Here is a 21,356-nt window from a genome sequence, read left to right as displayed (position 1 = left end):
GGTCTCTTCTTGAAGAGCCTCAGGCTTCCCCTGTGGCCTTGGAGTCAGAGTTAAGGGGCTCAGTTAGGGAGCCTGCCTGGGCTCCAGGCAACAAAGGAACACACTCTTCTGTGCTCTAGAACAATGCGTGAATGTCCTGTGGTTGATCAACTTGCTTGGCCGAAGGAAAGGAGCGCCTACTGTGTAGCTGGCTGGAACTTTAAAGGCTGCCTTTTCTTAGAAAAGCTGGGAGCCTTGGGAGATGGGTTCAGAGGCAGGAGGGAAGAGGGCAGTGCCGTGGCGTGAGAAGTGGGCATGGGACAGGGCTTGGCTGACTTTGACAGGCAAAATGAGAGCCAGCTGTGGCAGATCAAAAGCTGGGCCAGTTTTACCATAAGGGAGCAGGGGCGGGTAGGGGAGGAAGGCCCGTGGTAACCACTGCAGGCGTGAGCCTGGTAAAATCAGCCACGTGGCAGCCCTGCACAACTGCGGAGCAAGCAGCTGTTTAGCTTTCATGGTCGGTGAGCGCTCCGAGCCATGCTGCAGGCACCTCAGCTATGGTCACCCAAAGACGTGGCCTGGGGAGCAGGATTTTCACTATCAGCCCACATGTCCCCTGCTCCCTCATTATCTCAGTGATTCACTTGTGGGTTGGTGCATTCACCAGACGGTTATCAAAACCTCAAATGAGGGCATGAACCCAACGTGCAGGCTCTGTGGAGACCTTCAGTCTCCCTCTCCTCACGCTAAAGTCCTGATACGCACTGTGGCTTTTGTCGGGAATGCCTTTAAAAAGAAGTGACAAGGGGAGCTTGGGAGAAATTGTGGGATGCAGAGGCATCATCCCACTGGATAACATATACTTGGCGGGTATGAGCCTTCCTCAAGGCACCTGAACACAGGGAGGACATCATTCCTCCCTCACACCCTCAAGAACCGTCTCCCCACTTGTGGCCTGTAAACCCTCTACCCCCCAGATCATAGGTGTTCTTGATAAGAATGCAGGTTCCCAAGTTCCATTCCAGGCCTTTCAAATTAAAATCTCTGAAGGGGGACTCTGGGAATTTGCATTTATGAGACGTTCTCCAGATAGTTTTTATGCACTCTAAAGTTTGAGAAACACTGTCTAAAAATTAAATTCGTGCAATAAGCCCTACAGCCAACCAGGAAGAAACAGTGGGTCATTACATGCAAGGAGGAGAAATGACAGTGCAAGGAGGTGATAGGGACAGTGCAGCAGAGGCTGCTCAAGAGGCCAGGAGGACACTTAAGAGAAGGCTGCTTCCAGCTTTGGGTCACCAGTCGCCTTTGCACAGAGCTGTCCATTACCCACCCTACCAGGGTGGTGCAGCAGGGTGGATGTATTAGGCCACGTTTAAAGAAACCAGCAAAAGACAAGCCAACATCAGGAACTTTTCCCCCAAATCCAGTTGTGTGTCCAGTGCTATGGCTCAGGCTCCCTTGCTTATGTGGGTCACTCTATATGCCTCTAAACAGACAGTCCCATTGCTAGCACATCCCAGTGCTCTGATGCCACACTGAAACTTGGGGTGTGGGCAGGAAACGTGTTACCTTCATTGTTCTCTGTTTGAGAAGAAACAAAGTATACAGTACAACCATAGACATTAAAAAGTTTAAGAGGAAAAAGTTCCCTGTGGAAATCCGAGCTAATGACTAGCATGACTCATTCCCAAAGAGTTCCAGGTAACGAGCTTTGTTAATATAACTAAGTTTGGGTTTGGGAGCATCCTAGAAGTGCCACGAGCCTTTGAGAAAGTTTCCACGGAGAGCGTCAGTCTAGACACAGCTGTTTCTCTCCCAGGTGGCTGCAGCAGGGACAGTGAAGAAATGGACTAGAACCAGAGGTGGCTTTTGAAGTTAATGTGTGAATGTTGGACCCTAACTTGAGTTTCATTCTTCACCCGAATGGAAATGGTCCTGCAGCACATAGTTAAAGCTCACAAAAGGCCCACAGTTAATTGTCATAAATAATTGGATGAAGAGGACTTAACATACATAGCAGATCCCCTCTGGATTTCCAGAGTTGCATAAAATAATAAGGATGCTTCATAATGTCTTTAAATCTGATTCTGCCTGCTGCCACGCTGACCACCGAAAGGTGGTCAGAACACCTTTCCTTCTGGCCAGAACACCTCCTAGAGCTAAATGACCTTCCCTGGCCTGAGGGTAGTTGACTCCTAGATTCTTGTGGTCGTGGGATGCCAGGGTAACCCAGGTCCCTTTGGGGAAAAAACAGAGGCCTGGGGTTACTGCCGTGGGGACTTCTTGTTCCCCGCCCTTCTCCAAAGCACTCTGTCTGGAGTCGGCTCTCCTGTGGACTGGATGGGATTGGTTACTCACGGGCCCTGCTCCAAGGCCTTTGTAAACAATGATTTTTAGACCTTGCTAAAATATTTCCTTAATGTCAAAAGCAAGATTTGGCTTAGGGCTATAGGTAATCTGATTTCCAATTTTAGTTCATTAAAATCTAAGAATTAACCCTAGGGAGACTATGAAGAGGTTAAATTTGTATTTCCTCAGACACACATGTGCAGCCTCATTAAACAGATTTGTCTTTTGTCTTTTTTGAGACAGTGTAATGCCTTAGGAAAGTCTGTGCATCATGTAATATATTTCCATTTCTTGTGTCCAACCTACAGTAAGCCTGTTGTTTTGTTCCACAGGTGTATTACAACACGGATGATGAACGAGAAGGGTAAGACACTCAGTCTTTTCACTCAAGCACCCAAAGTCAGTTCATGTCAGTGGAAATGGGTTTCCAAGCACAGGGTAATGGGGCAGGGAGTGAGAATGTCTGCTCAGCCTCCAGACTCAGAGCTAGGAAAGCCTTGACTCTGGGGATTGTCTGGAAGAAGGCTGGGGAATACCATTCTCCTTCCAAGTCTCTCTTCACCCCTCTCTCCTTCTATGATCTGCCTTTGAAGAACTAGCTGTTTTTTTTGAAGTGATACATCTCTTCGATTCCGCCCTTTCACTGATAATCCAATTACTGAAATCTTTGGCCCCAACACAAGATCAAGCTGAGCTTGAGGCAGGAGCCAAGGACACAGCCTGTCCTACTTTTAGTGCTACCTGGGCCCCCCCACATGCCTCCTGTGGGGAGTGAGCTGCGTGGGCTAGTGGTGAGACTGGTCTGGATGGGAGCTGGGCAGGCTGAGAACCTTGTCCCTGTCCTTAGGACTGTAGGGGAGGAGAGGGTTTCCACAGGGGCACTGAAGGCTCCTAGTGCTTTGCACATCAAGTCTCTGCACAGTGCTTTTCTATCCATTAACTCATTGTATAGACTCCTAGAATTTTAGAGCCAAAAAGGAACCTTCAAGGTCATTTAGCTGACCCTGTCTTCTAGGCAATGTAGCACAATATACTGCATCCTTGATAGGTGGTTAGCCAGCTTCTACTTGAATGTTCCCAGTGATGGGAATGTTCTGAATAGTCTCACTGTATGAGATCGCTCATGATACTGTTGGTCAGTTCCAGCTCCAGGAAGTTTGTCTGTTGAACTGATGTCTGTCTTCTTTTGACCCATTAGCTCTATTTCTGCTCTCTGGATAAGTCTCAACCTTTCCTACTCATTCAAACATAGTTCTAGCTCTCAACATCTTAATTCCCCCTGCAGGGGGTACCACCAGATTTGTTAATAGTCTCCTTAAAGCTGGCTCTCAGAAATACACATGTTCTGAACCACATGAGTTGGAGATTATATTGGGATAATTTCTTCTTATGACCTGGATGCTGTTTTTCTCTTAAAGCAATCTAGAACTACATTCATTTTTCATCTACATAACATTACTTACATACAACTGAAGTCTTGGTTTGCATTAATTACATGTGTATCACTAAACTCTCTAGATCACTGGTGTTTCAAACTGTAGTCAAACCAGGGCTTCCCTGTTCTTCCCTATGCAATTAACGTATTTACTTGTAAAACATTTCAAAGTGAAGTAAGTGGAACAGATATTCCTGAGCTCATTTCCTAGAGCAGAGCTCAGGGAACTATAGCCTAAGGGCCAAATCAAGGCCCAATACTTTTTGTACTGTTTGCAAACATTTTTACATGGTTGAAAAAAATCCCAAAGAAGAATAATATTGCATGACACTTGAAAATTATGAGATTCAAGTGCCCATAAATGAAGCTTAATTGGAATACAGCCGCATTAATGCCTTCGTGTCTTGTCTCTGGCTGTCCTGGTGCTACCACAGCAGAGCTGAGTACAGAGACGCTGCTGTAGTTGCAGCAGAGACTGTCCGTCTAGCCTGGAAAGCCTAAATATTTACTTTACAGAAAAAGTGCCACCCTCTAAAGGATAGAGAATCTCAAAAGAGCCTAATAATTCCCTAGTTGGTTAGGAACAGAGCCTTGTCCAGGATCTGACCTCTAAATTCTGAGTTCCAAATTTTCTAAATACATAATTAGATTGTTCTTTTTGTATTGGTACAGAGGTAATATATTCCATGGGTGGGAATGAACAGAAACGCTTATTTAGCACGAGCAATTGTAATCTGTTGTTCACATAGTTTACAAAGGACAGGGTGGCGTCATGGAAAGAACGCTGACTCTGAGCTGAGGAAGCCGCGTTCTACTTCCGGGCTCTGCCGCTCTCACCAGTGTGAAGCCTGGGGCCACCTCCCCGGCCTCTGGGCTTCGGTGTCCTCCATCGTAAAATGAGGATTTCGTGTAAGGCGATCTGTAAGATCTCTTGTGAGAAAATTGAGTGTTATGAATAAGAAACGCCTGGGACCTAAATGCTCCTGCATGTGCAGGCTGCGCTTGTGAATCTGCCTCAGCCTGACTGTCCTTCCCTGCAAGCCGGCAACATTTAGGTGGCTCATTGACCTACTTTTACCTCTTTTGGCCTGGCCTCTCTGTAACAGTTCCCCTCTTTTATTGCAGAATCATGAGGCCTGAGGCCCAAGGCTCTTACTCTTAACCATCTTCTAATTAGAGTTCGATTGAGCAATACGGGCGGCCTGGGAGCCCAGGGTTAACACATAGTAGGTACTTGGCTATTGTTACATGTAAAAGTGGTAATCAGCATTCACTGGATACCTTGGCTAGGCACTGTCCTAAGTGCTTTATATGGCTTATTTTATTGGATTCTTCCAAAATTCCCATGGGGAAGATGCTATACTTACTTCCACTTTATAGTGAGGAAACTGGAACTTCAAAAGATCAGGAAACTTCTCAGCCGCACAGCTGGTGAGTGATAGAGGCAGGATTTGAACCTGGGTCTAGCTGCACTCCCGATGCCTGCCTTTGGCCATCACGCCCTATCACCTAACCCTCGTAATTCTTGATCTGTGGCTGCCAAGGAATCATCCAGAGACAGGCCCTCATCGTGATGCCTCTCTGGCCTTGACAAAGGCACACCGTTTGGATTTTCGGACCGAGGTTGTGACAAGCCTAGGAGAGTGTACCTGGCGGAGGGGGCCAGTTCACCGAACCCTGGGGAGAACCACCTTCACGGGCATTCGCTTAGCCTTCATCAGATCAGGACTGTCTGGCCAGTTCTTCTCTCTCCCTGCCAGGCATAAATCAGTTAGTATTAAAGCATCTAACTGAGCGCTGGAGAGCGTCATTCAGGCAGCCACCAGCTGGAGGACACAGCCTGCCCAGCTGCAACCAGGGCCCTCTCCCAACTACTCCAAAGCCAGAGTGGTGGCCAGACACGGACTTGTTCATGAGGAGGAGAGCTTTCTGGCCTGAAGTGCCAGCAAACCTGAGTGCAATTAAAGAGAGAAACTAGAGAAAATTCAGATGAGGTGGGATGGGGAGCCATCATCAGCTAAGTACCTAAACTAAACAAAAAGAGCAACACCTATTTGCTCCTGCCTCCCTGTCTAGTGATAAGTATTTGGGGTGACTTCTGGTGCTGAATTTGGGGATCACACACCCCATGCAGGCTTGTTTCCTAGGCGGGGGCTACAACAGATACAGAGGCTTTTGGACACCATCTCTGAGCAGCAGGTCTCTCGCTGCATATCAGAATCAAGCTAGGGCATTAAAAAAATACTCACATACAGGGACCATCTCCAGGGATTTTGACTTAATTGGTAAATGTGTGCAGCTCAGGCATGGAGACCTTTTTAAAGTCCCCAGGTGATTCTAATGCACGGCAACGTTTGAGAACCACTGCTCTAGAGCCAGGCAGCCATGATTTGAGTCTTGCATTGATCTTACAAGCTGTGTAACTTAAGATAACAACCTTTTGGGGCCTCAGTTCCCTCATCTAAAAATAGCAAATATTAATACCTACCTGCTAGAATTATTAGAAGCATTAATACGTAAAATGCCCTGATACATGGAAGATGCTTTCAGAAAAACAGAGCTATTATTATTGCCAAGGTTCCTTTTCAGGCCCTAAATAAATGATACTTCATTGAGAAATGGAAGAGAGGAAGATGAAGAAAAATGGAAAGAAAAACCAGACAAAAGGAATTTTCTGTAGAGCTGAGCCCTTAACCGGGGATTCATGAATGGCTCTTATGGGGAAGAGGGGAGGGTCTTACGCTCCCTGAAATAGTATTTAAATTGATATGCAAATATCATGCATGATGAGAAATTCTATTTCCAATATTTCTGGGGATCTGGTATCCATCTCCATCTGACCTCTAGTTCCTGGAAAACCATTCTTGCCTTAAGCCTCTGTCCACACTGGTCCCCACAGAGGTGCCTCCCGTTCCAGTCTATAGTGAGGTCCCCTCAAGTCTAGCAGCTCTGTGGCTTCTGCACTGCATTGGGGGCACAGGGATTCTTGGAAAATTTGGGCATCCTCGTGTCTGTTTTAATCAAACCTTTTATTTCAAGAAAATTATTGATTCACATGCAGTTGGAAGAAGCCCACCCTCTTTTCTTTCTCTTTTTTTTTGGCCACACTGCTCAGCATGTGGGATCTTAGTTGCCTGACCAGGGATCGAACCCAGGCCCACGGCAGTGAAAGCGCCGAGTTTTAACCACTGGACCACTGGGGAATTTCTAGGCCCACCCCCTTTTCAATTGATGTATTTTTATTTTTACTGTTAGATATTGCAGTTAAAAAATCCACCCAGTAATACTCAAATCTGCATCAGATATACAAGGAAGATTTTTAGAAAATATTTAAGGAAATGAAAATCATGTTTACCATCCCTCAGAGTAGCAGATTTTTATCAGTTTCTTATATTAGTAGCAGTTATTCTTGCTTGTATACTAGTTAGCCATTTTGCAAATTGGAAGATTTGAACTAAAGACTCTTAGAACTAAGCTTTGCCTCCTTTTAAAAATTTAACCTACATTTGCCCTCTCTGTTGCTCTTCATTCCTTCATTTCTCTGTTTCTCTTTGGGATCCTTTTCCTTTTTTTTTTTTTTTTTTTTTAATTGAAGTATAGTGGACTTACAATGTTGTGTTAGTTCCTGGTGTATAGCAAAGTGATTCAGTTATACATGGGATCCTTTCCTTATTGCCAGAAGAATTCTGTTTAATAATTCTTTTGTTGTGGAACTTTTGGCAAAGAATTCTCTCATATTTGTTTATTTGTTGTAAATGTTTTTATTTTGTAATCGTTTTTCTAGGGTATTTCTGTTAGGTATCAAATTCCAGGTTGGCAGTTACTTTCTTTCAGTTTTGGTTTCCATCATTTTTTGTTGAGAAGTCAGCTGTCTTATTGTTGCTATTTAAAATGTAATCTTTTCTTTCTTCCCTTCCTTCCTTCCTTCCTTCCTTCCATCCTTCCTCTCTTTCTTTTTTCTTTCATTTGGGAAAGACTGCTTTAAAATTTTTCTCTTTCTCTCAGGTTTTCAAATTTTTTATGATGTTACTATGTGTGGGTTTTCCTTGTACTTTCTTTTTCCCCCTGCTTGGTATTTTATACCACTCATTGAATCTGTGGGTTGATGTCCTTCATCAGTTTTAGAACATTCTTGGCTGTTATCTCTTCAAATAGTGCTCTTCCCTGTTCTCTCCCCACTCCTTTGAGACTCTAAATGTGTATTAGAGTTTTTAATTCTGTCCCTATGTTTTTTATGTTCTTTTCTAAAATGTCCATCTTCTTTACTCACCATGCTCCAGCCTGGATATTTTCTATTGATAACTCTCAAATCCTCTCTTCTGCTAGGTCCAATATACTAAACCCATCTATTGAGTTATTAATTTCAACTATTGCACTTTTTAGTTCTAGGACTTCCACTTAATTGGTTTATTTTAATAAACTTCACTTCTAAATGTCTTGTCATTTATTTTCATGAACATAATAATAACTGTGCTCTAAGTATGTTATCTGGGTCTGTTTCTATTGTATGTTTTTCCCTTGGTCCTGTTTAATATTTGATAATCATTGAATGATGAACAATATACATAAAAATTATGGAGGCTCTGGATGACCATATTTTTCCTTAAGAAGGTTTTCCCTTTCCTCTGGTATGTAGCCTGAGTTAACAGATCACCATAACTGAGTCAGGGACAGAACTGACCCAAAGCTGGGTTGCAGTTTATTTTAACCTCAGATGACCTCTAATTCATCCTAACTCCTAGATTGTACCTTTGAGGGACTTTCTATGGGTCTTTTTCCTTCATGGAGCTTGAAGTTCAATTTTTGTCTCCTTAGCATGGGGAGACTACCCAAGCCTCCTCTATGAGTTTCAAGGGCTTTCTGCTTAACTTCTTACTCTCTTATCCTGTGCAGCTTAAAAACTTGGTAAATACCTGGGAAGGAATACTGTAGTGTCTGGCTTACTTCTCTGTGCTTCTCTAATCTCTGGACGTTTTCCTATTAGTCCTGAATACCTTTGCAGCCCTAAATACCAATTTCTGTTTCTCTAACACCATAAGATTGCCAAAAGCTGTGCAGACTTCTTTGCCCGTAAGTATGTGCCTCTGCTGAGATCACCATCCTCTACTCCCAGCTGAGAAATGGCAAATGCTTCGAGAGGAAAGTGGCCCACTGACTATCAGCTCACCTCTCACATTTTTCTCCTCTGAGATCTCAGCTCTCAGGTTCTGGCTGACTCAACAGTAGTGTCCAATACCTTCAATAAGATTAAATATAAATATATATATATATATATATTTATATATTTACAGTTACTTACATTGTTCTTGGCTGGAACATTGCTTGGTTTGCCACAAGATACAACATCTTAGCCAGAAACAGAAATATCTGTATTTCCTCTTAAAATGACCCTTCTGGGGCCTACTGACCTAGTTATTTACTACTTACAACTGTAAGCTCTTAACTACCATAATTGTTACTAAACATATGTGGGGTTTGTTTTTTGATTTTGGTTTGTGTTTACTGAGTGTGTCAGATGAATTCTATCAAGACCCTGAACTAGCATTGATTAAAGTCAGTTGGAGATGATAGGTTCTTCCCCAGAGTGATTTATTGTTGAAAAGAAACTAATTGAGATTCTACTCCATAATGTGAAAGACTTTGTGAGGACTTGAACATAAGAGCGCCTCCTCTTTTCTGAGGCTAACAAAGGGTAGGGATGTTAATTTATTTAGGGCAGACGTGGTCATCAGCCTACATAGGCCATAAGCAGAGTTGTGAACTAGACAAACTATGTCTCCATGGTGCCTGCAAGTCCTTTCCGTGCTTTATTTTGGTACCTCCTCACCTAGCTACTGATGCCTAGTGTGGTTCAACCTGACAGGTAGGGCTCAACATTGCCAAGTATGTCCAGAGACAGGCTTCAGATCCAAACACCTTCCCAGTTTTTCTTCTGATGAAACTTAGCCATCCTTTGTTTGCACCTCAGGGACTTGCTTTCCCTGAGATTGACCCCACAAAGCAATGATTTCATATGTTGCTGGACCTGGAGTCCCTCCACAGGTTAACACGTTGTGCCCACGGGACGGAGACTGATGTCAGAGAAAGCACCTTTTCCTTGTTCTTGTCCTTTTGTGGTACAAGCCAGTGTAATTGAACAGGACATCAGGAGGCCTGAACTCCTTACTCTTTCTATCAATTGGGCAGTCATTTCTGCCCTTCTTTTCTCGCCTTGCTTTGAAAAGAAATGAAACCACTGAATTCAGACCACACAAGCTTATTGACTCCTACTGGGTTTATAGATTTGAAAGTGTGAAAAAACATTTCTGAACTCCCAAGAGAAATGTGGTTTATCCAAGATGTTATTTTAATGGCAAAGTTTGTCATGCTCAGAATGGGGTGCTGTCAAAAGTCAACAGACCTGGAAAAATGTAAATAAATCTTTCTGGACGAGAGAAAGAAAATCCCTAGTTTAGGAACCCTAACACAGCATGAAAGAGTGTCTGGTGATGTTTCAGGCTATTTACCCATTATTAACCTACTGGTCATGGAGAGCAAGGTCAATAGATTTTTAATCTTCTGCTCCCAGGGTCGTGGTCAGTCCAGCTCCAAGACATGACAGAACAGTATGACGTGCTTTTATGGTTTTAAAGAAAAGTGAGGGAAAGATAGAGGGAACAGTGCTCTAAAAACTTATTACCACCTTCAGCTGGGACTTGAGTTTGAGTTTTTCTTCTGCTATTTCCATAGTTTGACTTACCATGGAACAAGATAGAATGCCGACTCTGAATATCATTTCTCATGCCCTCACTCATCAGCATCTCAGGTTTATCGAGTACTTTATCATGAGGTTGTTCCTCAGAGCTGGGTTCTCTCAACAGCCTGTTCCACTTTTTTAGCTGCGTTGCCCTGCATGAGACACATAACACCCTGAGCCTTAGTTTGGTCATCACCGAAATAGGGATAAGATTGGTCCTTGCCCTGCTGGCTCACAGCGTGCTCATGAGACTTAATTGACCAAGGAGATGAAAAGCGCTTTGATGAAAAGCGTGGTCTTATTAAGGGCTCATAAACGTAATTTTGTACCACCTAGAGTAGAAGATGGTAATTTAAAGCCTTGTTGGTTTAATACTTTAAACTATTAGAATTAATAGAAGTACTTTTTGGACTGTCCACAGTTTTATACTATGTGTTCTTTCTACCACTTTTTCAGGGCCTAATTACCTCTCAATGCCCGGACCTCTGAATACCATCCTCCTGGGGGTTAGGGTTTCAGCATATGAGTTTGAGGGGACACTCAGCAGCAATGACTTCTGTTCAGTGACAATCTGCTCTTCTAATTTCCTTCCTCTGGAACAGCCCTCCCTTCCCTAGAGTGCCCAGAAAGACAGAGACTTTGGGAGGAAATGCACAGCCACCAGAACTGGCCAGCTGGGGACTGAAACCCTCTCCCACGAGGAAGGAAGGGCCAGGTCTAGGGAACCTCGGCCACTGCAGTCTCCTCTGCTCCAAGCTGATGGAGTTGTGGAACAGCAGGAACCGAGGGCAGCCTCATAACTTAGAACCAGCAAGGCAGGCCCATGCCATTTCCAGAGGTCACGCTGTGCCCTCGGGGCTGGCGAGAAAGTGCAGGACACCCAGGCCCTAGCTAGGTGGGACAGGCTGTGTAACTTGCAGACCACACAAACACAGGGCTCAGGCCCGCATCCCCAGCCCTGGTCTTCTGAGCAGGAAGTGGGGGGTTAGGTGCAGAACGGAATGGGTAAAACCCAGAGGTCTCACCTCGGTGGATCCGTGTTCAGCAGCAAGGAGGACGTCTCAGGGCCGTGCATGAAAGATATTGGCATGTGTGTTCTGCCCCACATGCAGACTTGGGACCTGTGAGGGGGGAGGCAGGAGGTTGGTGCGTGGATCCAGTTGTGATAAGGGATGGCGTAAACAAAGGGAAAAGATAGGGACTGGCACATCCATACGCCTTTTTGTTGACACCCCGGGTGCCTTCCTTAATTCACACTTTCTCCTCATCTTTTCTAGCAGCAGTGTCCTTGTGAAACGGATGTTCAGGCCCATGGAAGAGGAGTTTGGTCCAGCACCTTCTAAGCAGATGAAGGAAGAAGGAATGAAGCGAGGTACGTTCCCGTTGAGGCCCTCCCCTGGTGCTGCTCCAATCAGGAATGGTGGTGGGGACGTTTCACTGAGAAGAGCCCCCGGCCCGGCCCGGCCCATGTGCCTGTGGTTGCGTGCTCGTCTGGGGATGCTTTTGTTGACACAGGAAGTCCACAGTCTCCTCCTTTGCTTTAAACCTTATCTTTTTAAACACCCTAAGCAAACATTTATTCTTCCTGAGCACTGATTCTTTCCTTTACCTTGAGGGAAATGTAGTGAATATACTGACTCCAGCAGTGAGATGTAAGGTTAAAAAGAAACTCGTGCTGTGTTTGCCAGGACCCTCTCATAAGCACCAGCAGCTGAGAGTCCTTCAATGGACGCAAACGATTAATCACGGTACAAGTAAGGGAACCTGTTTTCTGTGACATCACAACTTACTCATTTTCTCTCAGTCAGGGATCTTGTTCCACTTCACCGAGAGAATAAGAAACGAAGCACAGGCCTGTCCGTGTCTTGCTCAGCATCTCGATGCTGTGCTGACTCACTGTCCCTCCTGGGAGTAAGGGGAAAGGGGAGGTGGTGGCTTTTCTCCCCACATCCTGCTGTAGCCAACACCAGGAGCTTCCAGAGACCTTCCGCCTACAGCACTGGGCTTTTAATGAGTCAGGTTACCGTACGTCCACCATCTGCACAGGCTTGAGGTTTTAGTTACTGAGAATTTTTTGTTTCCTATTTGTTGAAATGGGATTTGCATAATGGTCAAGAGCATGCCCTGTGTAGCCTCCCTCGGCCACATCGAGTCATGTGACCTTGGGCAGGTCCTCTGCACCTTGGAGTCCTCACTTGTAAAATGGGGTGACAAGAGTACCCACGTCACAGAGGGAGGCTTGACGAGTTAATGTATGTAAAACACTAAACTCAAGTGCCCACTACATAGTAAGCACAGCATCTTCACTAATATAATTATTAGTTTTATTTTTAGGCCTGGATCTAGTTAAGGAATATTATCATAATTGTGAATGAGTAATGAGCATTTCAGAATTCAAAGAGTGTAAATACCTGAGTAGTGTTAATTACAGTAGTAATATTTAAACCTATAAAGGGTTTTCCGACTTCACAGGCTCACCATCAAATATTCGAGTGCATTTGGAGCTCCATTCCTGCATGCCTTTTATATCTCATCCTTTAGAGTGAGGGCAATGTTATATGGAAATCAAGGAGCACACAGGTCAAAGTAATAGTAGCTTACATCCGTATTTAGTACATGCTGGCTGGTCCAAAGCTTGTGTTCTTCAGATATTTTGAGGTTGTGAGGTCTGCACAAAAATTGCCGTCAGGAATTGCTGTGACAAAATGCAAAGTTACGGCCTTTGAAACATCTCAGTCATAGGGACACATGAGGGCACTGCAAGCTTCCAGCAATAGAGAACTTGTTCTCCCAGGAGTGGCTTTTCTCTGGAAAAGGACAGTGGAGTCACTGAGCCCCTCCCTGGAGCTCCTACGCTTAGCTGGGCTTTGAGGAGCCCAAGAGGTCAGGGTCAGTGACAGTGCCCATTGTTTGTTAAACGTTCTCCAGGACAGAGAATGACTGTAATTATCACCAATGCCCTTATTTGTTTTGCCTTTGTAGCCACTTCTCAGGGTGGCTCTCTCAGAGTCACCGGGAGCTGCCGTGGCTGGTTGCCTTTGTCTCTACAAGCTCTGGGATGCCTGATGATGGTTACTGCCGTTAGCGGAGCGATTGTTATCCACAGATACACAGTTAATGAGAGCTGCCTCTCTGGGCAAGCCCTGGGGGTGAGCTGTAAGCCCAGCATGCAGGTGTGGCTATCAACAAGCCCAGCAGGAGATGGTGGCACTGCAGCCCATCAACCCGCTGCCATGCCCCCTTTAACCCATTCCAGGGACTCCTGCAGCAGGAGTAGCAGCCACACTGTTTCAAAGACAATGATTTTCCAAGAAGAGGTCTGTAAATCCGATGGAAGCAGCACTCACTTAAATATTGGGCTGGCCAAAAAGTTCGTTCTGGTGGTTCGAACTTTTTGGCTAACCTAATAGAACATGGTTTGGGGTTTCCTTAGGGTCAGCCTGCTGGAAATTACATTTTTCTGTTGGGGGTTACAGGAAGAAGTTACAGAATGTTCATCTGTAACAGCCGCTGGTGGGAAGCAGTCTCCTGGGGCAGCTGCGTGGGCTCCACAGTCACGGCTTCCCGCCCCTTCTCTTTCAGTGCTTTTGTACGTGAGGAAGGAGACAGACGACGTGTTTGACGCCTTGATGTTGAAATCCCCCACCGTGAGGGGCCTGATGGAAGCGGTAAGCAATTAACCCCCTTCAGCCTCCGAGAAACCGGCATGTAGTCTCCTGAACTGAAATCCATTTATTACAATGCAGCCTTCGAGATGGCCCTGGAGTGAGCTTTCTCAAGGAAAAAGAAAAAGCAGAGATTTCTGGGGACACTGATTTCCACCCTGTCTGGCTTATTATTAGCATCTTAAGGAGAAGGAAGCTTTGAAAAACTGCCAATTCCCTGTCAGTTTAAGGCTAATTAGAGTAAGATGCCACAGAGAAAGTTTAAACTGTGAGTTTCCATTTGTCTCTTTGCATGAAACCAAATTAGATACGTTTAACTTTCAAATCTATACAGAACAAAAACGATTAGGAAGTGTCTTGCCAGCTGCGATAGTGTAATCCAAAATAAAATATGACCTCTTTTGGTTAAGAAAAAAATATACATTGCAGAGTTATAAAATGATTTAAGTAAGATTCTGAAATCTCTCCCTCCCTTCTCATCCCCCGTTTAGTCTAGCATTACCCAACCTGGGCTCAGGAAGTTATTTTATGTTTTATCCATGTATTATCCATCTGAATATGACTCTACATTGAATATGATATCTGACTCCCCTGTACAACCATGCTGTAGAAGATCCAGGGTTTTTGTGGTGATGAAGACGATAGGACTGCCAAGGGACAGCCTAGAATTTTTGTTGGTCTGGAAAACTGGTACATTGAAACAGCATATTGGGCTATGGAGTGATGTGTTAAAATGTGTAGGACAGTGACTATAAGTGGAATCATACACTGTGTTGTCTTTTGTGGATGATTTCTTTCACTTTGCATAATGTTTTTGAGGTTCATCTATGTTGTAGTATAAATCAGTACTTCGTTCTTTTCTGTGGCTGGATAATATTCCATTGTATGGATAGACCACATTTCGTTTTTCCATTCACCAGTTGATGGACATTTGGATTTCCCCCCACCTTTTGGCTATTGTGAATAGTGCTGCACAGAACATCCAGGTACAGGTGTTTGTTTGAATACTTGTTTTCAATTCTTTGGGGTGTATACTAAGGAGTGGAATTGCTGGCCAGACATGTAAGGTCACATTGTATAATCACACAATTTATAGGAAATATCAAGAACAGGCAAATCCATTGAGACAGAAAGCAGATTAGTTGTTGACAGGAGTTGGGTGAAAGGTGAGTGAGAAAAGTCTACTTAGTGAGTTTCCTTTTGGGGTGATGAATTGTTCTGGAACTACACAGTCCTGAAGTTTGCAGAACATTGTGAATGTACTAAATGCTACTGAATCGTACACTTTAAATGGTTTAAGTGGGAATTTATATGATATGTAAAAGAATTATTTATTTGTTCACCTGAAATTTTTTTTTAAAAGCACAAGAATGTTACCAATGTGGTTGGCATTGTTAGGCAATTCAGAGCAGGGCTTGGAGAGCCGCCCTCTAAGAAACACTCGGCGGGGGGTCTGGTAATCTCTTTTGTTCTCAGGATTTGTCATTGGCATGGACTTTGTTGTTACTGAATCTGATCCCCCCATAAACGGAAAACAAAACCAGAAAAGAACACAACAAAAAGTATCGTCTATCTCTCTTCAAATGAACAAGGATTTTTTTTAAATGACCCTAAAATGACTGGAAGATTGATTTATGAGCTACAGAAGCCCTTTGAACAAATTTCATACCTTTAATCTGGCCTTTAAGATCATATTACTGAAACGGACTTACCTAGGATGGTGGTGAAGCTGAAAATTACTTTAGCAGCTGTTTTGAATGCATATTCCCAGTCCTCAACCCCAGATTCCCGTTCTGCTGAAGTGGAGGTGGGGGAGGGCACTGGAGCAGCAGGAATCTGTATTTTTTTTTTTTTTTTTTTTTTTGGTACGCGGGCCTCTCACTGTTGTGGCCTCTCCCGCTGCGGAGCACAGGCTCCGGACGCGCAGGCTCAGCGGCCATGGCTCAGGGGTCTAGCCGCTCCGCGGCATGTGCGATCTTCCTGGACCGGGGCACGAACCCGTGTCCCCTGCATCGGCAGGCGGACTCTCAACCACTGCGCCACCAGGGAAGCCCTGGAATCTGTAATTTTAACAGTTCTTCAGGGTATTCTGAGATCAGCCAGGTGTGAGAGCCACTGACCTAGACCAATTCTGAACTGATTCATTACGCCTTTTTCCTTGGTGTCTTCCTTTCCTTTGTGACATCTGGCTAGTTCTACAAGTGTTCTGTAGCTGTGGTCTCGCTGGATCACAGTGGGGTTAAATGTCACCTTCACTTCCACCCAAACAATCCCTGAGTTAACTCTGCTTTTTTGTTTCTCTCTTCCCCAACAGAATGTAAAGTTCATGAGAACAGGGGCTGTGTCTCTTGCTGTCTTCTGTGTATCCCCAGGTGTTTGAGCATATATATTTGTTGACTGAATTGAGCATCCACTGTGTATGTACCACCATGCCAAGTGCTGTGGGTGGCATGTATTTCACATGCATTGCTTCACTTGAGCTTCACAATATCCCTGTGAACTTGGCAGGTCAGATGTCATCACCGTCATTTACAGATGTGGGGTTTCCTGAGCTCCACAGAGTGGCAGAGCCAACTTAAGCCCTTGAGCAACTTAAGTCCACTTAGGGAGACGTCCACACATGAAAAGTTATTACAAGAAGAATAACCATTCTAAGTCACAGCTCACAACAACTAAAGGAAAGAAGCTTAGGCAATCAGGCAAGAAGTTGTGTGTATGATGGTTGATCCCACACAGTCAGGGTTCAAATCCTAGCTCTGACACTTCAGAGTAGTGTGACCCTGGGCAAGTTACTCAACCTCTCTGTACCTCAGGTTCATCGTTTCTGAAATGAGAGTAATAATAATATGGGATATTATTATGAAGATAGATACTGATAAAATGAGATGTAGGGTTGCTTTGAGGATTAAATGAGTTCCTATACAAGGTGTTTAAAGTAGCACATAGAAACACTGTATAGTGACTTCCCTGGTGGCGCAGTGGTTGAGAATTTGCCTGCCAATGCAGGGGACACAGGTTCGATCCCTGTGTTCTTCCCTGTCCGGGAAGATCCCACATGCCGTGGAGCAACTAAGCCTGTGCTCCGCAACTACTGAGCCTGCGCTCTAGAGTCCGCGAGCCACAACTACTGAGCCCATGAGCCACAACTACTGAAGCCCACGTGCTCTAGGGCCCATGTGCCACAACTACTGAGCCCGTGTGTTGCAACTACTGAAGCCCACACGCCTAGAGCCCATGCTCCACAACAAGAGAGGCCACCGCAATGAGAAGCCTGCGCACCGCAACAAAGAGTAGCCCCCGCTCGCCGCAACTAGAGAAAGCCTGCGCGCAGCAACAAAGACCCAATGCAGCCAGAAAAATAAATGAAATTGAAAATACAGAAACACTGTATAAATGAATATATATATGTAGTAGACGGCTGTAAGTGCTATGGGGTGGAGAGGCAGATTGAGATTCCTTCAAGCCAAAGGGGTTAGAGAAGGGTATTCTCCCCTGGTGAAGCTGGCTGGGTGCACAGGGAAAAGGTGGCTCGTGGCCCCGGTAGCACCCCCTTCTATGCAGCTGAGTCATCCATGCATGGAGATGCAGGCCTGTCCTCCCCAATTCTATTGACAGGTCGAATGTAGCCACCTAGGAAGTATTTATAAGCAAGAGCCACCCCTTTTTCAAAGGGGTGCATCTAAAAGCCCACACTGAACAGTTTATAACTCCACATAAAAGCCATCGGCCTCCAGAGCTGGCAGTTGAGTTGGATGCCTCTAGACCAGGCAGAGTCCTACATTGGTGAAAACCAATGGAAGTCTCTAGTTCTGCCTGTCACATATCTGAGGTTTCTGGGCAAAGAGAACTCTCCACAAAGTAAAAGTCTAAAAGCTCCAGATCATCAGATAGCCAGTAACACACTGATGAGATACGTCCAAGACCTAGGATCCTCTTGGGTGTCAAGGAAGTCTTAGAGGTCCTTAAAAACATTGATCATGAGCTTTTAAAAATGATGGACATATACGAGCAGTTCAGACGACTTGAAAAACACAAAGAAAAAACCAAGCAGTCCTAATGCCCCCGCTCTGAGAACTATCACGAAGCGTGTGCTTGCCACGCACACGGAAGGGGAGTGTTGTGGTGACACCATCGAGCTCCTGGGCCGGAGGATTCCTTCCGTAACCTCCCGACAGATGGCCAGCTTCCTCCACATGCTATCCTGCACGGTCTCACTTCTTTCCAGCCTTCTGGATTTGGCAAAGCCACACTGATGAGATACGTCCAAGACCTAGGATCCTCTTGGGTGTCAAGGAAGTCTTAGAGGTCCTTAAAAACATTGATCATGAGCTTTTAAAAATGATGGACATATACGAGCAGTTCAGACGACTTGAAAAACACAAAGAAAAAACCAAGCAGTCCTAATGCCCCCGCTCTGAGAACTATCACGAAGCGTGTGCTTGCCACGCACATGGAAGGGGAGTGTTGTGGTGACACCATCGAGCTCCTGAGGATTCCTTCCGTAACCTCCCGACAGATGGCCAGCTTCCTCCACATGCTATCCTGCACGGTCTCACTTCTTTCCAGCCTTCTGGATTTGGCAAAGCCCACTTCCTTGCCTGGCGTGGAGGCAGAGGACGCCGTGTTAGGGTGGCATTTTATCCAGCTGCCTCTGCCTTTGCCTTTGACAACTGCACAGAGGGCAGGACTTTGCCCTCCTGGAGACCGTTGCCCTCGGCAGCCTGATGCCCGTGTCAGCTTTGCCAGTTGCTTCTTGGTACTGGGTGGGGTCCATGAGCCCTGCTTCAAACAGGCCCAACATAGGCCCCTTTTTCCTATGAGCTTAGAATCTGAAACCAGACCGCCAGACTGTTACCTTTTAAATCTTGTCTCTGTCACTTCCTAGCTGAGGGACCCTGATTACTTAATGAGTGTTAAGCCTGAGTTTCCTTGCCCGAGAAGCAGGTCTCATAAAAACACCTATTCTGTTGCAATGATGCGAGACTTGAGCGAGTTAATAGATGCAGAACTCCCTGTGCTGATATGCTAAGCACTTAGTAAGCACTCAGTGAATGCTGGCAGCTGCTGCTACTCCCGGCAGATATGCAGGTTTATGCAAATTTCCTGTTATCAACTGATCTGTGAGCTGAGGTGCTTTGGGAAAAACTGGGAGTCAAACCCCTGAAAAGAGAAGATCCAAGAATCAGATTCACCTCTCTTTCAGAAAAGGGGGACTAAGAGCTATGAACTTGCTGATGTTGAGTCGAAAAAGGAACACACTTTATTTTTCCATTTCATTTTAAAAAGAAGTTCCAAATGACACCAACCAAAGTTCAAAACCCAACGCTTGCAGGCCAAGCAACTCACAACGATAAATGTTTTGGTTTTTATTTATTTTACTTTGTAGTTTCCTCTGTCTCTTTAGTTTTGCAGTTGGATTAAGTCACTGTTTTTCATCTTTTCTTGAAAGTTATTCTTTACTTTCCCTAAATTGTTTCAGTCTCTTCTCCTTATTGCTCTGTGATTTGAAGATAAATTTCCAGCTGTCTTCCACACCACTACTCTCTAGCTCCCACCACCCCCGGGTGAGAAAAGACCTTTAGAGCCTTCATTTCTCCCCTCTCTTCCCCTTCTCCGCTCACTAGGATGAGTCCGCTGAAATGTTTACCCCACGCTGTTCCCACACACTCCAGGCTTCTTGATGTTGCTGTTGTTTAGTACTCTCTCTAGGACACAATTAGATTTTTCCTTCCATTATGTTCTTTTTACTTCAAGAATCCTTATTTAACACTTATTTCACATTCCCAGTCCATTTAACTATATATAGGTATACATACCTATAACTATATATCTATATACGGACCATATATATCTATATATATCTATACATTATGTATGGATATATAACTATAGATCTATAGTTATATAGAATATATATAGTCTCTCTTCATGTGTGTGTGTGTATGTGTGTATATGTGTATATATATTTATGGTACAACACTGGGTTGCTTGTTTTCTTCCCCCTTTGCTTTGCTGAAGTCTTTGTTCTGATGCATATTTAGTTTAGCTAGAGTTCTTGTGTGAGTATTTTCCTCAAATGGGATATTTGGGTGAAATGCATTTCTTAGATGCCATTCTTTAATCTGAGAAGTGAGGGAGAGCTTGTTGGTGTACAGAATTCTTGGGGTAAAGTCCCTTTTTTCAGTAGTCTGTAGGGGTTATTCCAGTTTGGTTTCTAGTGCTGCAGATGAGAAGACTGAAGCCAGGTTCATTCTTTTTCTTTTCTTTTTTTGGTAACTTGTACTTTCTGTCTGGGAGGTTCCAGGATGTTTTATTTTCATTACCCTTGGAGATCTGGCACTTTTCAGAATGGCCAGATGCATGGGTCTTTTCTCATTGATCCTTCCTGGGATTCAGGATACCCCCCCTATCTAAAAACATGGGTCTTTCGTCTATTATTTGTTTGTTTCCTCTTCTCCATTTGCTCCTTTTTCTCTGTCTGGGACTTTGGATAGTCACATCAGGTATGGCTGTCTCTGCTCTTCAAACCTTTTTTTTTTTCCCTTCATGATTTCCATCTATGCTATGTGTCTTTGCTCTGCACTTGAAATGGTTTTTCTAATCGATCTTTCCTAACGTGATTGGTTTGCTGGATCGACCACCTGGCTGGCCTTCAATTCATTTATTGACCTTTACAGAATTTTTAGTTCAATAATCATATATTAGATGAGAATTTTATACTTATGTGCTGTACAGCAGTCTTCATAAGTGCTCTTTTATGTTCTGTTCACACGGATGCAGTCCACATAAGTTCTGTCCATTTTCTTTGCTGCCCCCAGGCCGTGTAATTTTATGTGCTGGGCTCATTTGGGCTCCAGTATGGCTGTGAGGCAGTTCCATCAGTGACGGAGCAGTGCTGTGCGACAGGCAGGCCATTTGTTTCCCAGTCTACCTTTGCTGTCTCAGCCCTCGGCCCACCTGTTCTGCTCCTTTGGGGCTTGGGGGAGGGGGTGGGAGTTCTTCCTGTGCAGTGTAAGGGATGGATGGGTGGGAATCTGATTCTCTGGAGAATAGGCTCTTCCCAGGAGCCAAAGCTATCCCACCTTTGTCCCAGGGCTCTTTGGCTTCTTTTCCTATAGCCTCTGCTAGACCGCCCAGTAGTCCAAGTCCCAAACCTCACCTGCCCTAGTGTTTGTGAGCCCTGCCAGCC

General features: G+C 44.7%; 1 protein-coding gene across 1 annotated transcript in view; it reads left to right on the top strand.

The window, feature by feature from the left end:
* GRHL2 (grainyhead like transcription factor 2) overlaps positions 1–21,356 on the top strand; it is a 162,524-nt gene that overhangs the window by 135,172 nt on the left and 5,996 nt on the right. Inside the window, exons 12-14 of the mRNA XM_055091164.1 lie at positions 2,664–2,695; positions 11,783–11,874; positions 14,085–14,170. Coding sequence (XP_054947139.1) covers positions 2,664–2,695; positions 11,783–11,874; positions 14,085–14,170 — 210 coding nt within the window. The remainder of the gene's footprint in view (positions 1–2,663; positions 2,696–11,782; positions 11,875–14,084; positions 14,171–21,356) is intronic.

Source organism: Physeter macrocephalus, chromosome 15 (genome assembly GCF_002837175.3).
Source record: "Physeter macrocephalus isolate SW-GA chromosome 15, ASM283717v5, whole genome shotgun sequence".
Lineage (NCBI taxonomy): Eukaryota > Metazoa > Chordata > Mammalia > Artiodactyla > Physeteridae > Physeter > Physeter macrocephalus.
Note: the sequence above shows the minus strand (reverse complement) of the source record. Positions and strands in the feature narration are given on the sequence as shown.